General features: G+C 41.8%; 1 protein-coding gene across 1 annotated transcript; it reads right to left on the bottom strand.

Moving 5' to 3' along the window:
- Positions 1-7,212: 7,212 nt before the first annotated feature.
- Positions 7,213-16,222, bottom strand: LOC131281982 (G-protein coupled receptor dmsr-1-like). Its single transcript, XM_058311363.1, has 3 exons — positions 16,080-16,222; positions 10,722-11,644; positions 7,213-7,424 (listed from the first exon to the last, which is right to left on the bottom strand). Exons 1-3 carry the CDS (start codon positions 16,220-16,222, stop codon positions 7,213-7,215), a joined length of 1,278 nt encoding a protein of 425 aa, XP_058167346.1.
- Positions 16,223-16,487: the final 265 nt, after the last annotated feature.

The following is a 16,487-nucleotide window of genomic DNA, read 5'->3' as shown; positions in this document are numbered from 1 at the left end:
GATTGTGTACGATGGTTTTGATGAAGTTTCTGTGCGAAATTTGACGTTTCGGTTTAGTTGCGTTTATACTCCAGTGTCCAGTTTTTAAAAGGCGGTAGCTAGGACAGTGGTGGCTATGAGATTCGGTCGATTACATGAAATTTTGTGCACCTCAAAGGATCTGTATGTTTCATGTAGTAGGCTAGTGATCTGCAGGGATAAGTTAGAAGCGACTACGAGATGATGTTTATCTCAGCTGATAATAGTATCTTGAAAAGTACTCATGAGCTAATAGTGTTTCGAATACGATCTTTCTACAAAGGAAATTCTCTGAAACTATCATGCTGCATAACGTTGATGTGGATTACATTATGAGGTATGTTAGTATAAGCTCAGAATTCGAAGAAATAAGTACACTGATCTATTCCATCGTACTAACTTAAATCTGATTCTGAATTGACCTGATGGATCATACACTGTTTCAAATAGATTTAATATGAACTCTGCTTGCTATTGGTCGGAGTGTTATTCCGTCCAAAATATTGCGCTTTCACCTCAAGTTTGGCGTGCCGACGCCATGCTGAGCTACTGAACAAGCTGCAAGATTAAATCTCCTATGCTAGATCATGGAACTTTGGATATATGCATGAAAAAAACATTCCGGTTTGTTGCACATTGATCAAATAACTGTACTTACAGATTTGAACAGCTTGCATAAGTAATCTTAGAGGGACAAATTGGTGAGCCTCCTAAATCTGCCCATCAAGACTGTAAATGAGCCTCTTTAACACGTTGACTGCCAAGCTTTTTTAGCACACTTTTTTAGAACAATCTTTTTTAATTTAATTTGTTTAAAACATTTATTAAACCAACAATTTTTGAAGGCTATGCTAAAACTTAGCTTCCCAAAGAATTGATATAAAATATTACTATAATTTTTGTGTTGCATTTTCATTTATTCATAGGTCGAAAATTTTTTAGAACTGAGTTTTGCTGTCACCCACTTTTGGGTGACATGGCAGTCAACGTGTTAATGACTGAATTTTTACGTACACAGTATAACAATATGGTTTAATTTAGTCTAGTCATTGACCACTTTTTGTAGTTATTATGCACTGAGAATGTAAATATGCACATCATTAAAGGTTGAGTTGTTCGACATGAAAAAACTCCCTTAAAACGCGCCAGGCTGTAAAGGCGGCATCGCTTCGTTTCAGCTTCGTAGAAGGAAACCCGCGCCCTTGATGTGAACCAAGGCGTGAAATAAGTCTATCAATGCAATACTGTCTAGCCGTTTGTCTAGGGGATAAGCGTCTATCACAGGCAGAGGTACATTATATTTGAAGTTCTTCGAACGAATTGGTTATCCAATCGAAACAAGATCGAGCCGGTCGCCCGTGGTTCTGCGAATGAGTGCAGGCAATCAGGTGGAAAAGTTTTCATCTTCATTTACATTGTAGAAACTCGCCCAGTAGGATTATTTTTCAATCATTCCAGTCGCGGTTGTAAAGTGAAGGAGCACTATAAAAGATCGTGTTATTTTCGAGCATCTTATCACCAGCCAACGGGACAAACGGACTTCAAAAGGCTCAAGAATTATTGATGGTACGGTACATTTTCGGCTTTTAAATGGTGTTCCTAGAAACCTTTTTAACGCTATTGAAAACTTCTTCTTCTTCTTGGCGTAACGACCTCTTGGTCATGCCTGCCCGTTAAGGGCTTACGAGACTTGTTTCCCTGTTGTACGTGGATAGTCAGTCCTCTCGTACAGGGGTGGGTCCGGTCTCAGTTGGGATTTGAACCCACGCCGTCGAGGTGGTGAGCCCCGGCGCTCATGGGTCGATTTTCTAACCGACGCTACCGCTCGGCTGTCGCGGACCTTGGACCGCGGCTATTGAAAACTATCGCAAACTTATTTCTGTCAGAGAAAATCTAGTTTTGCCCATTTTATCAATTTTAAACCTTACGTTGATTGTACTGACTTCAGTATTTTACGCACTAGGAGGAGCTGCAATTCCTTGTGAATTCGTTTGTCTGTGTTAAGAAATTTATCATCATTAATGTTGACGTTAAGAAAAGATGAAAAAAAAATAATGCAATGACTACTTAAACATTTAAAGAACCATAAGATTTTCTACATGTAAGAATCAGAACTGAAGAATGTCCGATGCAGTTAATATATCGATTTGTAAAATGTAATGTTTTGTTTCCGTTGCTTAATTGAAATAATTATCTTCATTTGCCACTTTACATAGCTCCACGTTCTACTAATTGATACTAACAAATACCATTTTTAATTCCTTTAGTACAGTGAAAGGTGAGAAAAGTTTTTCCTTCTCAATGAACTCAATGAAGTGTTTCGGTACTGTAGGTAATTAGAAGTCCTCAGGAATTAACTCCCAGAGCACTCTCCAGAGCTTAAACAAATGTGCCTAATTTAGTCCCACTTACCTTCCGGATGCTGCCAGTGCGTGGTAAACTTACTTCCTCCGTGCGAACCGATCGAAATGACGTTAATTAAATGTTTCGTCATCCAGCTTTTCGCCCAACTTGTGCCGTTTCGTGTTCCGGGTGGGTTCTTGCATCGTCGGAAAGTATCCATTTGTCTCCTAGCAACGGATGTACGAAGCCGAGGGAAGCGTGTGTGATATCGGATTGCAACGTTTGAATTGCGTTCGGATGAAATGTGGTCGTACGGGCGCTTCCCATGGGAAATCTGGACAGTACCCCGTCCACGTGCAAGGACTTGTAGGAAAACTTTTCCCACCAATGTTGCTTGCTGCACAGTATTTTTCTTTTCGGTTTATTTGCCAATGTGCTGTGTTTGCTCCACTTTCTGCGAAGTTTGCCAAAGTGAAAGTGGTATTTGCGGTGGTTCTTTTTTTGTGTTGAACTCCTGCCAAAGCGGGAGTCCTTCGGATTTTGGAACGAAAGTTTGGCGCGAGAACCGTTTGACGAGCCAATGAACCGGAGAAATCCGAAACTCTTCGATTATGTTTCGTCACTTTACCCCAATGTTGTCCCGTCTTAAGTTTGATTAACAATGTACCGCCGTTTTCCTTTTTTTATTTTTGCTTTGTTATCCCTAACAGCGGCAGGGACCATCTTTTTCATTGCCTGGTGATCAAACTGTAAGTGGTGTCTTTTTCAAAACGAAGGAAAACTTCGATGGTTGGAACGTTTTTTTTTGCTCCGATGCTTCCCAGACACAAGTTTTCCCATTTAATGACGATAGGAAAAATATGATCACCGACCGGGAACGGACAATCGTTTGAGAAAACATTTTTGCAGAAGGTCCGCACGTGTCCGGGACGCGAGGAAAATGGCCTTTGCTCAATTTATGTGTGAGTTTTTTTTCTCGAATGGAAATAAATTGGGAAAATTGGGAACGCAAAAAGGGACCATTTTCTCCTACAAAACAGCCTGAGAGGGGAAAAAAAAGGAAAAAAAGTCAATGGTCAATCGGTAACAATTTATCCCGGACGATAATTAAAGCCCCAACTGTTACGGTTGGATGATTAAAGTGAAATTAATTAGCCGGAAGAGAGGGAGGGCGGGAGAGTTTCCCAGCATCTCGGAGTCCTTGGTAGAAAATGGGAAGATCTAACAAAAAAAAAAAACAAAACCGCATGTTAAAACAAATGTGTAAATGCTTTCGCTTTCTGACTGAAGGAATTTAAGATGTAAATTTAATTACCGACTTTGAGCGGCAAAAGGTTCTCTGCCGCTCGTTGTCTGGAACCAATGGGTCTAACTGCCCGGTCATCGATGGCCATTACTATGCAGGGCGTGTGTCGTGGCGCCTTGCTAAATTGGTTAAAGTGGATCCGGAGCTGCATCCACTGCAGAGGGGCAAAACGCGCACATAACATCGTCCCAGCTGTGCGCAAAGTAATATAAATGCAAATAATGTCTCTCCTGTCCTGTCCCGCATAAATGCGTGCCGACAAGGTTGGTTCATGAGAAGGAGCATAGTGAAGGAAACGCGTTCATCGAGAAATGTCAGCATTAAAATGAGCACCAGATTATTATGTTCGCGTAGGAGCGCTCCGTTGCGTTGGCGAAACAATGTGTTTATGGTTAACGTTTCCCAACCCCCTGCTCCCCCTCTCCACCCGCCCCGCACCCAGCGGCACTGGATGACCTCTCTGGGGAGGATCCCCCCGTTGTACATTGATGTTTGAGTTTTCATCCCAAGCGCTCGGTGTTCCGAGGAGTGAATGAAGGCGAAGCTTGGCGAAGGGATCGTGATATGGGTGCCCGAAGCTTGTCAAATTATAATTTCTTTCTATTTTTACATTAAACGATGGGTGCGGCGTGGTTTTTCTTCCGCATTTTGATGCATGCACCCAATGCGGCCCATTGTTGGATACATATTTTATGCAAAGTTTATTAATAACATGATGAATTTAAATCAAGATTAATCATAACTTTATCGTATAATGCAGTTTGAATTTTAAACCGCCTTTTTTCATAGGCCAACAAGGGGAGTACACTTTGCATTTCTGTGGGGCTTTGTTAACTATCCAAGGCTCCAATTTTTCTGTTCAAGTAAAATCAATTTGTTTAAAATTTTCACAGGAAATTTATTGGAGAGATCAAATATACAGCTCACTTCGTACTCGGGTAATAAAAACGCGCCAGCTATAGCTCAACTCCATCGAGTGATCTACAGCGTATTGTCCTGCCTAATTCCTCATTATCCGCGCTCATAAATAGTGAACGATGTTTCCCAGAACGTTTCCATCGTCGTTCGGTTTTACGCCGAACTTGTTTGGCATGAACTTCAAGGCGACCGGGTTCGAGTAAACAGATCAGTTGCAATCGGAACACACAGACGGACAGATCGAGCGAAGCGGCAAAGCGCGTTCGCTTCCGGGCGTGGGCGAACTTTTGCCATCCCGCAAACCGTTGAAGCGAATTTGGAAACAAACAACGCTTGACCTGCAGCTGCGAGTGTTCTCAAACAATTTTATTGGCTGTTCAGGCAAGTTTCGTGCCGCGCCGTGGTTCGGGGGTGGGGGGCTCGCGGGGCGAACTTTTTCGCCACTTCTGACTCATGGTTATTCATTGTTTATATTGTTCAATATTGAAATGCGATATTTTATTGGCGGTGCAGCTCGAGATGTGGATGGCGGGTTCACTGGAAGTGTGGTGGAAATTGGGGGGAAATATTGCAAGCCCTTGAAACGAATCGCTCGGATCGCTTTATTATGCAGGACAATTCAATTCGTTCCGGAATATGGCTCAGTTAGAGGTTTGCATTCTATAAATCATCCCACTGTCGTTCGTTGAAAGCTGTCACCTGAAAGAGGAATAAAGTACTTCTCCATTTGATTTGATCATTTAAATTCCAGCTATTTTTTTTCCATTTTTACTATTTATACTATTTTTATTTTACTATTTCTAGTCGTATGAATAAATTTCCACAAAAAAACACACTCAGGTTTATTTAAATCTCAAAAAGGCATTTATTTTCGAACGCAACGATTTTTTCCACAAACATTTTAACGTCAAAGTATAATACATGAATGTCCACCGTACGACTATCCTTAACCATTCCCTACCGTTTGTGTTTGGTTTGTTTTGGTTCTGAGTTTCGTAAGGATTAGAGTTTGTTTAAAAAAACTTATACAAAAACTGTTGCTATCGCTAGGATTTTAGGACGATTTTTTCAGAAGCCCGATCGCCCAACGGAAACCTAGTCCGAACGAATTTTGTACAATATATTTTTAGAATCGAGTGAATAAGCACTTGCATCCGACTAACGTTTTCCTAAACCTTTTTTTGTTTATTTTGTTTGTTTTTTTTTGTTTTTGGCATGAGTTGAAATAGTTAAATTTTAGCAGCAGAGCGTCGAAGCACCGACCGGCCGCCGGTTAGGCCGCCGGTCGGTTGAGAGCCGACTTTGCCGATCACTTTTGATGTCTCTCTATTTGGTTGTTTTTTTAAATTTTGTTTTATCCAAAACTAGCAACGACCTGGCGTACAATCTAAATGACTAACCTCGAAAATAGTACATACTAGATATTTTTTTGTTCTTTTGTGTTTTGGTAACGAACCTTTGGTAAGTGTAACAGTTACCTTATGCACAGTTAGTACTTAGCTAGCGAATTCAGCAACAGACTCATCGTTTGTTTTGCCAGCCATCAGCGCAAGCGTCTTGGTAACAAGAGCAGTTGCATTTTCACACGAAAACCCAGTTCATTCCTATGAGGATTATTTTTTTTTATCCCTCGCAGTCCATTGTGCCCCGGGTTGAATAATCATTATTATCTGCTAATAGTGTTGCTTAATCGGTAATGGAGTGATGCTAAGGGGAAGCTGCTTCGGCAGCGCAGACTGCACAGCATCCCTAGGCATCGAGTCTCGAAGGGGCGTCTACAGACGAGAATTGGGACGAGATAATTAGCCACTTGGGCATCCCAACCATTGACGATATTTCTGTTAGTCTGGCACATTGATGGCGAACCGTTCTGGTTTCATTGTTCCTGCCTTGCTTGTGTTTGGTCGTACAATTTGTAGGTTTCGCTAGTAAACGTGACTACAACTTCGTTATGTTTGTAAACTAGGTTAGTGTTGATTAAACTATTTACATTCAGCGGCAAATATGAAACAACAAACGAAAAGGACATTATAACTAAGTTACTCCAATAAAGATCACTAATTACATTTTAATCGATGTTGCAGCATTAAAAAGTGTACGCAAAAGATGCAAACACAGCCAAAAATGGACCAATTTTCTGGATGACAGAATCTGTCAATGAGTTCTAGCTGCTTGTAGGAGCGTCGTCATGAGCAGAAGAGACGATTAATTCCATTCAAAACTAGGTAAACCCATAAGAGAGTTCAATGTTTCTAATGCTAGTATTATAGTGTTTCTTCTCAAACGATACGGTTTCACATTCAGATTAGTTGTTATCATACATACATTAGCTCGACTTACACCAGACAGGAGTGTCGGTTTTAACGAAGCATCTTCCCAAACGTTAGCAAAGCTTGCAGCTGACCCACGGTAAGCAACGGTTCGCCAGCCCTGACACCGGCGACCAATTGTTCAACCAGCACCCTCCAGCGTGGGACATTGCAGCGTGTGGTGGGACGTCGCTAGAGCATTGCACAGTCGTCCTGAGTCGCGGCCGGTCGCTTGCTAATGAGCGTTCCCGCCAGGGCGGTCGCAAACTGTCCGAAGCAACCGTGGCAATGGCCGTCCGGACGACGTCCCGGTGAGCGCTATATCTGCGTGATCTGCGTGGTCGCTCCGTCCTGGTGGCGGCCCCGGCCCGCCCGCTCGTCCTCGGCCTCCAGCGGCACGGCGATCCAGCGGTCGAGCAGGCGCGGCCGGAACAGGTCGTTGAAGGTGCTGCGGAACTGGCGGCTCATCGAGCAGTAGAGGATGAAGTTGATCGCCGAGTTGACCAGCGCCAGCACGTCCATCACGTCACCTGCGGGGGGGAAGCAGAGGAGGTGGAGGTGAGGAGAATAGAAAGCTTATCATACGTTATATCGTAGCATGTATGGCAGATGTGAGTGTAGTGTCTGATTGTACTTTCGAAAAAATGGATTCATAATTCGCGTGACGCAATCTGCAATTTTCCTTCGAGTTTGTGATAAATGAAGATTATCTCCCCAGGAAACGCGTCGCTTTTTTCGTGAAGGATGTCTTACGATAACAAGACATGTTTTGCAGAGGCAACAAACGGAGGAAACTAATTTGGAGTTAATCATTTTGGATTCTATGTTGTTTTCCATCCACATTGATCCATCCATCCAATTTTTATTTTCGAGAAGTTTCAGATTTGAAGAGCTATGCTTTTCCTTGTTAATGCCAATTATGGAGGTAACGAGTTTGTTTTTATAAGTCAAACAATAATTACGTAATTTTTCCGGAGAATGAGTGCTTTTCTCGAAACCACACTTATTCAGAATTGTAACAAAAACACAAAGTGATAAGACAAACTTAAGTAAGTGATCTATCTGATTTACTAGACTCCCATTAGACAAATCAAAAATTTATAAAGATAAACTTTAAAAAAATTACATAGTTACATAGAATAATTACATAGTAATATTATTTTTGTATTTAGAACCAAATCACTCATCAGCCTATTAGGTTAAAAAACAATTTTTGCCAAGTCTTCTGAGAATTAATTCAACACCCGGTACATTTTCTTTAACAATGTTTCTGTGCATATATTTTCTTCGTAATTGAGCTACCGACATGAGTAAGCAAGAGTAAAAAAGTAGTTGTAAAAACCTAGAACGATTGCAAATTAGTGTATTCGAGAGTCTAAGGTGTGTTTACAATTTCTCGTCTAGGTTTCAACAATCGTACTGTTTTTTAGGACAATGCGGTTTTCTTTGCTTACATCTTTATTTTTGAAATGAAAATCGCTTTGGCTAAAAATGACTGAAATATTTCTAAATATAATGTAAGGAAGTAATTTTCGCATCTTGAGTGTTTTGCAAAGACTTGGCTCTGTAAAGGCCAACATTGTTGAATCATTCCAGCACGGAACAATTGCTTGTTTCGAAAAAGCGCATAGTCTAATGCGTGTTTTTCAACGATATATTTAAAAAACAAACCCATAACTCTTGCAGGAAATGTGGTTTACTGTTACATCTCTCGATAAACTGTCCATAACGGTTTGAGAAGCGTTTTGGCAATCAGTACAAATTCGCACGAACCCAGAGTTTTCCGTTGGCTCCATACCGTGCTTCAAATTTCATCCTCACGTACTTTAATCGGGCAAAACACGTTTGTACGTCTCCAGGCAGTCCAGGCAGCAGGTCGGAGCCACGATCCAGCCGCGTTCGGAATGTAAACTGTTGACCAAACATTTACCACCGCTTTACGGAATGTGCTCACCGCGCGGAAGCCAATGTTTACCGGGAAAGCGATACACGCACGCTGTGTTGTACAGCTGCCTGCACGCATTCCGGCATAAATCTTGCGCCGATCATTTTCCCATTCAACAACCACCGACGAGTGTAGATCAAAAATGATCTTCTTTCATTTTGAATTCGCATCAAGTTCATCCCTCGCCCTTGCCACTGCCCGCTCGTGTGTGTGTGTATGTGTGTAGCGTGAAAATTATTGCCCAATAAATCAACTACAAACCGTTTGTTGCGTTTGCCAAGAGTGCTCGCACACGTGCATTAGGGAGGGAAAACCCCGTCCCTAGGCAAGATTTCCACCCAGAAGCACCTCATGAAACGCTCGTTTTTTCGAACATCCACGTTTCCAACATATATTTTTGCTCCCTTTTTCGCTGTCTCGTTTGATCTGTGGCTAATGGGAGCCTCCACTCCTAATGGAAGGTCTGCTGACAAATGGCGGAGGTCATTGAAACCGCTTCGCTGGTACTTTTTTGTCCTTCATACGATTTTCCCACTCGAGGGTTTGGAAAACACAGCCCGGCAGACAAAAGAAAAGCCCACCGACTCCGGTCCCGGAGTTGGCACGCTTTCGAATGTCATACGAATGTTTGCCTCGCCGTCCAAACAAATGGGATGCCATTTGTATTTTTCCCCCCGAGACGACGACGACGACGACGACGATAACGGACGATGTTGTGTCCAATATCGTTAGCCGATTGACGTGTGAAAGTGTCCCCAGCGGGTGGACGGATGTTCTGTCGTTGTGCACTTTGGGTAAGAAAGCGAAAACCAGCCCCCGGCCGGTGCGGGCGAATCATTAGGGAGTCCTTGGCGAGAGGCACTCCATATCGGCTGTTTGTCTTGTTCTTTAGTCTCACCTATCTAGAGATGGGTGTAAAGGTAGGAGATTTATGAATGTTTAATCCATTTCGGTAGAGAATAACACACAAAACTGACAGACATGGTAGAAAAACTGTGTCTATTGGGCAATAAGATAATTAAAATAGTCAATCTTTTTGTCAAATGATGTTTTCATTCTTAATTGCTCTATTTTACGGGCATGATCTGAGTTTTTCAAGTGTATTTCGCTATTTTTATGTATCTGTATTTGAAAATAATTAAAATCGATCGTGTTTATAACACTTCCATGCTTGTAAACAACGTGAAAAGCCTTCTCTAAAACTTTTTGTAAGTTTAAAGTTTGATAAAAACATATAATAACAATAATTACAGCTCATTATAGAATAACATCTTTTCAACATTCACTTTATTTGTCAAAAAATGACAGAAAGATAATTTTAGTAAAATGAGCTGCCAAAACAAAACAACAGAAGCACAGCTTCATTTCATAATTATCATAGGGCCGGGTTTGTCTTGTTTTTGAGGAACGAGCACGAAATAAAATATATTAAGATAATAAAGATTTTGAAGCTCTTCGTTTTCGTACCTTACACTGCTGAGTAACAAACCATTACCTTTAATTTGTTGTCCCCAGACACTGAAATAATTACTATAAAGAGTACGGGAAACGAAGAATCAAAAACAATTTTGGCTTTCATACCCTATAATCGTATGATCAAACTTGTCAAGTCGTAAACAAACTAACCAATAGTTTTGAAGAAAAAACAACAAAATAATAGCTGTAGCTTAAAAACTGCTGCAATTTTTACCAAATTGCAAAAAATTACCGTGCCCTTAAGAGTAATAAAAGAATAGAAAATAAAATTGTACAATTTTGTAAATTCATACCCTTTATGGGGAGCAGATAAGGGATACATATTGCCGGTTGGTTGATAGTAACGATATGATCTAGTTTGTAAAAAGTATTTAGAAAGGTGATCGCGTGGTAAATATGATCTCACCTAGCTTGAGGTAGCAGTTGTAGAAGAAGTCGTTCTCGAGCACGGCACTCAGCAGACCGAGGATGCCCTGCGGGAACTCGGTGATGAGGAAGAGCAGCAGCACGGCCAGCAGCATGCGCGTGGTCCGGTCGGTCTGGCGCTCCTTGTCCGTCTGCTTGCCGCCCTTGGCATCGACGACGCGCCCGTCCACGATCTGCTTCAGCCCGGTGGCGGTCCCGGTCAGCTGGCTGCGGCGCTGCTTCGCCTCCAGCAGCGCCCCGATAAGCCGCAGGCTGAGGATCGTGAGGGCGATGCATGGGATCAGCTTGAACACGACGCTGTAGATCCAGAAGTTGACGTTCAGCAGCGCCGGATTGTCGCGCACCAGCTGCGAGGTGCCGAGCCGGTAGAGCGTGACATTCCGACCGCCGCCGGGGGGCGCATCGTGCTTCAGCCAGGTGTTGCCGTCGCCCGCCAGCAGCTCCACGTTGGACTGGATCGAGAACGAGAGGTAGATCGGCACGGCCAGGAACGGGCAGACCACGTACGAGCTGAAGATGGCGGCCAGCGTCTTGGACATGTCGCACCACTGGCGGTTGCGCTGCGGGTAGGCGACCGCGATGTAGCGCCAGATGGCCAGCGTCACCGTCAGCCAGATCGAGATGGTGTGGCAGATCTGGGCGAAGATCGAGTGGAACATGATGTACCAGGCCCAGCCGTACGTGAGGCGCTCCTCGCGCGAGAGCCGCAGGTACGGGATGCTGTTGAGCGCGTACGGCATGTAGTCGAGCATGACGAGCAGGTCGGCGATGGCCAACCCCGTCAGGATTGCGTTCGTCGGCGATCGCATCTCGCGCCGCGTCAGCACCACGATGTTGAGCGTGTTGGCGATGCTGCCGAAGACGCACACCACCAGGCACACGAGCCCGTGCACGCGGGCGTAGCTGCGGGGGGGAACAGAGGGCAAAGCAAACGAAACTCCAATTAGCCGCTTGTCGAACGAGGCGAGAGCTTACACTCGATGACATGTTTACAGAACGCTGACGTTTTAATTCACGCTATCGCGCTTCCCTCCCGCGCGGTGTTTAACACATCGGAACTCCTTCTGCTCGGTCGGCAACTGCAACCGGTCAAGCTGTGTGTTTCAACTTCCAACTGCCTTTGCCCGGTCCTTTCCAACTGACACACTCGGCCAGTACACGAGGCCAGTTTTCAGTGTCAGCAGCAAAACAACAGCCTGCGGGTGCGTAAATATTGACACCGAGGACGGCGAAATGTTTTGCCGACGAAACGGAAGTGAAACTCCAACAAACGAAGGGTTGGCAAATTGTTGTTCCCATTTGTTGTTCGTACTAATTCGGGTTGAGGGATGGGAATGTTTCCCGGGGGCTTGTATTGGGTTTTGCACGATTGATTTTGCCTTGTTTTTCTAGAAGCGGTTTTATTGTTATGTTTCCAGTCACTTTTCGGTTGATGGTACAGTTTATTTCAATTAATATGCGACTTTAGAAACCTTTTCGAAAATAAACATAAAACTCAAATGTAAAGTGAGAGGAACATTGATTTATGTCAAATTTAATATTCTTCAACAGAGTTGTTTTATTCTCAGTTGCCAGTTAATTTGAATGATGTTTCATATACTTTGCATACTCCTCCTGTAAATAAAAACTTTTGGATGTTTCTAACTGAAGAAACTGTAATAACATACAGGGTGCGTGATGATTTTTTGCTGTAAATTTGAACAAATTGTTGCTCATCTTTGTGTCACAATATTCAGACAAAAATTATAGAACTGGAATGTAATCCCTGGGTTTTTTTTCAGATACACAATAACCTTTTCAGTGTTTGGCAAATTCACATAAATATTTGTGCCCAAACATGACAGATAATTTGTTTAAATTTACTACAAAATCTCCTCCTTTACTACAAAAAAGATCACCCACCCTGTAGGCAGTGGCGGATTTACACTCATGGGGGCCCTAAGCGGTAAAATAAACGGGGCTCCATCGCAAAAATATGATAAATTTTCGTCTTGTTTATACGCTTTTCCACAAAATCAATGTTAGATATTACTTTTGTCCTACAATCAATAAGTTTTCTGGTGGACTCTTCAAAATGTGATTTTATCAATTTTACAATTCTTATTTAATAATTAGGGTAGCATTGTTATATAATTTTACTTCCCTCATTAAGATCCGTTGAAATTATTAGTTTAAACTACTTCCTCGTGTAAGAATGAATAACGATTTTCATCTAAAATTGTATGCAGCTTTGTCAAATGTATGGCACCATCTAACAGATTACGTCAAAAACACATTTCTAAATATCAGTTGGATGAAACTTTTTAACGTTTTCAACGCGTTATTTTAGTCCTATGCCTGATATACTCCAAAATCTTGTTGTTTTGATGGAAATACATGCTTGTTACCAATTTATTAACTATAAAACATTTTTATTCTGTTACTCTAATTATATACCAGATCATTCTTTCATTATTCTTTGTATTAATTTTAATAGGATACAGTAAAATTGTCAACGGATACAGGAAAATTGATAAAGTCTATAGAATATATGATTAAATATAAATATTACGAACTTGGCCTCAAAAGATTCGGGGCCCCTTGCGAGCTCGGGGCCCCCCGCGGCCGCTCAGTCCGCGCACCGTTAAATCCGCCACTGCCTGTAGGTATAATTTTGATAAAGAATTAATGAAAAACAATTTGATTCGTTTGTTATTTAGAATGATAAAAAATAATTGTTGGAAAAAGTTCCCAAATTCTAAATATCCAACTTATCAACTAGATGGAAATAAGTAATAAGGGATTGGAAATGCTAGTATAAGCTACACGAGCTACACAATGCTACACGCTGTTCCCGAATTGAAAAGGAAAATGATTTTCCACTGGCTCATGAACTCAATAACGACTAATACGTATATAAATAGAAATACGCCCTCCTCCATTGCTGGTGAAGGCTATACAAAATGTGCTTAATATGCGTAAGCAAAGAGCTTTCCTTGTGTTCCAAGCTTAGAGTTGATATAATAACTTGGATATAAATATGCCGTATGTCAATCGTTCCGACGAAGAAGAATAAACATCTTCTTTATTATTATTGCCATTTATCAGACGAAGCTTCCCATTTCCAATACCTGAAGCAACGTCAACATTTCCGAGTGGCAGATGGAGAAACAAACATGCCGAGAATTCGGCCCAGATGAAGCTGAGAGATTTGCTGTTATGCTTCCCACGTGCGTTTTTGTTTGCCATTTGCCGTACATTACGATGGTTTTCTGACATTTAATAGACATTGCTAGGCCATGCGTGGTTTCGCTTGTTTCGTCAAGAACGATGCAAGGTTGGTAACATTTCGTTGCCGTATTTTAGTGCGCTAGGAATTTACTACGTGATTTAATAAGATTAAGATACTTTTGTTGAACACTGTATGAATTTTCGGATGCTGTGCTGTGCAATTACAACCTTACACTTTGAGCTCCAGTTTGCTACTGTTTATTAATCTGTCAAAGAGTTCATTTGGCGTATTCATTCGACTTAGTTCCTAATTCCTTTTAAATTAATAGAAGAGGATTCAAAAAGTGGTGTAATCATTGCATTATGGGCGTGTTCATTGCAAAACATGCTTATGGAACCTATGGTTTTGAAATGAATTTTTCATGTAACATAAACGAGCAGTGACGATTCTAGTTATAATTGAACGATTCTATGATGGTTTCTACCGTTGGAAATACGTTTACCTTTTTATTGAATATAGCTTCAATGGTATTTCGTACTATATTATGCTTAAATGAAACGACTCCCTTTAAAACTATCTACGACCAGTAAACGATCTTTTTATTCTCACTCCATCATATTTGATCATTCACACGAACCATTTTCTGCTCAAATGAAACAATCGTAAAGGCACGTGAATGAATTCATATTGGCATGACAGCAGCTATCAAATAGTCGTTATGCATCGTACATACCACGTGCGACTAAATATAAATGCTCATTGGTCAGGATCAACGATGCGGTTGAAAAAATCGACAAATTAGTTGTCACTCGTGTATATCGGGCCGGAAGCCAAGCGTTATGGAAGTAAATTTGCGTGTCATTGTTTCGATTTGTTTTCATGCTTGCGGTTTGCCCTTCCAATCGCTATTGTGGGAAAGATATAAATCATAATTTACATTTGACTTCATGTCTATTAGGTTTCGATTTTCGGCGGACATCCGAGCGTGAAATTGGGCGCTTTTTGGCGTGAATTTATGTTTTTCCCAAATTCGTTTCAGGCCCGTCCTATGCACGTGTGATTTATAACGAGTCCGGTGTGTCGCAAACTCTTGTTAATCGATCTATTTCTATTTCGGATTTTTTTTGTCAATCTCATGAGCGTTGAACCGATGGAGGCGCTTGGTCTTTCATAACGCTCCATGCTGATGGAGGCGCCTGGTGTTTCAGGGCAAAGAGTGATTACGATTAATACCGCGTTAGGTTTACGATGATTATTTTATTGATGTTTTGAAAAATTGTGAGCAAGTTTTTGCAGCTGTTTGCGAGTGTAAGTGATTTATTGCATAGTTCATACGGGACGTAAAAGACCGAAAATACATGCGAAAATATCAGTTTTGCTGTCACATTTTTCGTTTCGTGTAGACGTTACTAATCGTTAGCCGATCCAAATGAAAGCGCATTCAAAACTAATTTGGGTGTTTAACTGTAAAAACCAACAGCAGGGAGGTATTTTTTCACCGCAATCTTATCAACTAACATCACAAAGAACAAATTTCTATACGCTCGCATTCTATACCATGTGCATACATTTTTACAAATCTATCTTTCACTCGCTGACCAAAAAATACATATTTGCACATTTTGTTAGTTGACCGACCAACTGACAGCATTTTACCGTTTGCAATTACCGGTTGCTTTGCGCTTCATGTAAACTAAGTATATAAAATACAAATACATCACATTAGCAAAAAAGAGATCACATTAGGATAGTTGTTTTTTGCGACAGTATTCATTATTATTATTAATCTATTCGTTTTGGTAAATTGAATGATCTAGGTGAAATTGATTTTCCGTAGCATAAATATTATTACCATTTGATTATTAAATATGATTTCTCACGTTTAGAACCAGCTTTGCTACTTTTATTAAAATCTCTCAACCACCCCAATTGTGTTTCTCGGGAAACGATACAAAAAAAGGATATAAAAAATGGCGGATAATCTGAGCGGAATATTCGAACGTTCGCCTAATGGAAACAAATGGAAAAATGTAATGTAATCCCGTGCGCGTGGACGTGGCCAGCTGGCAGTTCGCTAAAGAGAATCATTTGATTTATGCTGCCCAGGCGGCCACCACAATATCTTACCTGGTGTGGAAGTCATCCAGCGCCTTGCCGCAGTACATCAGGTGCGCCGTCGCCGGGCCCGAAACGTTGCCTCCACCGTCGGCCATCCCCAGGGGTCCCTCGGTGACATTTATTGCGAATTCTCCCAATTCCGTCGAGCTCATTGTTATGTTTTGATTAATATTACGGCCGGGTTGCTGCCGACGGCTGCCGCCTGGTGGTTCGATCCTTACTCACAGCCACAGACCAGCACAGACACTCACACGGATACATACACCCGAGGGCGAAAAGAGGCCCCGGATGCAAGAATACTCTCACTTCCGCTCGGGCGTTGCACGTTATGCTGCCATTTTCCGCCGCAATGATGTTTGCCACCGGTGCGTAACGATTTTGCTTTGCTCAGCCTCTCCTTTGCTAGACCACCTCATC

Source organism: Anopheles ziemanni, chromosome 2, assembly GCF_943734765.1.
Source record: "Anopheles ziemanni chromosome 2, idAnoZiCoDA_A2_x.2, whole genome shotgun sequence".
Classification (NCBI taxonomy): domain Eukaryota; kingdom Metazoa; phylum Arthropoda; class Insecta; order Diptera; family Culicidae; genus Anopheles; species Anopheles ziemanni.
The sequence above is the reverse complement of the archived record's forward strand: the minus strand, read 5'-3'. Positions and strand labels throughout refer to the sequence as shown.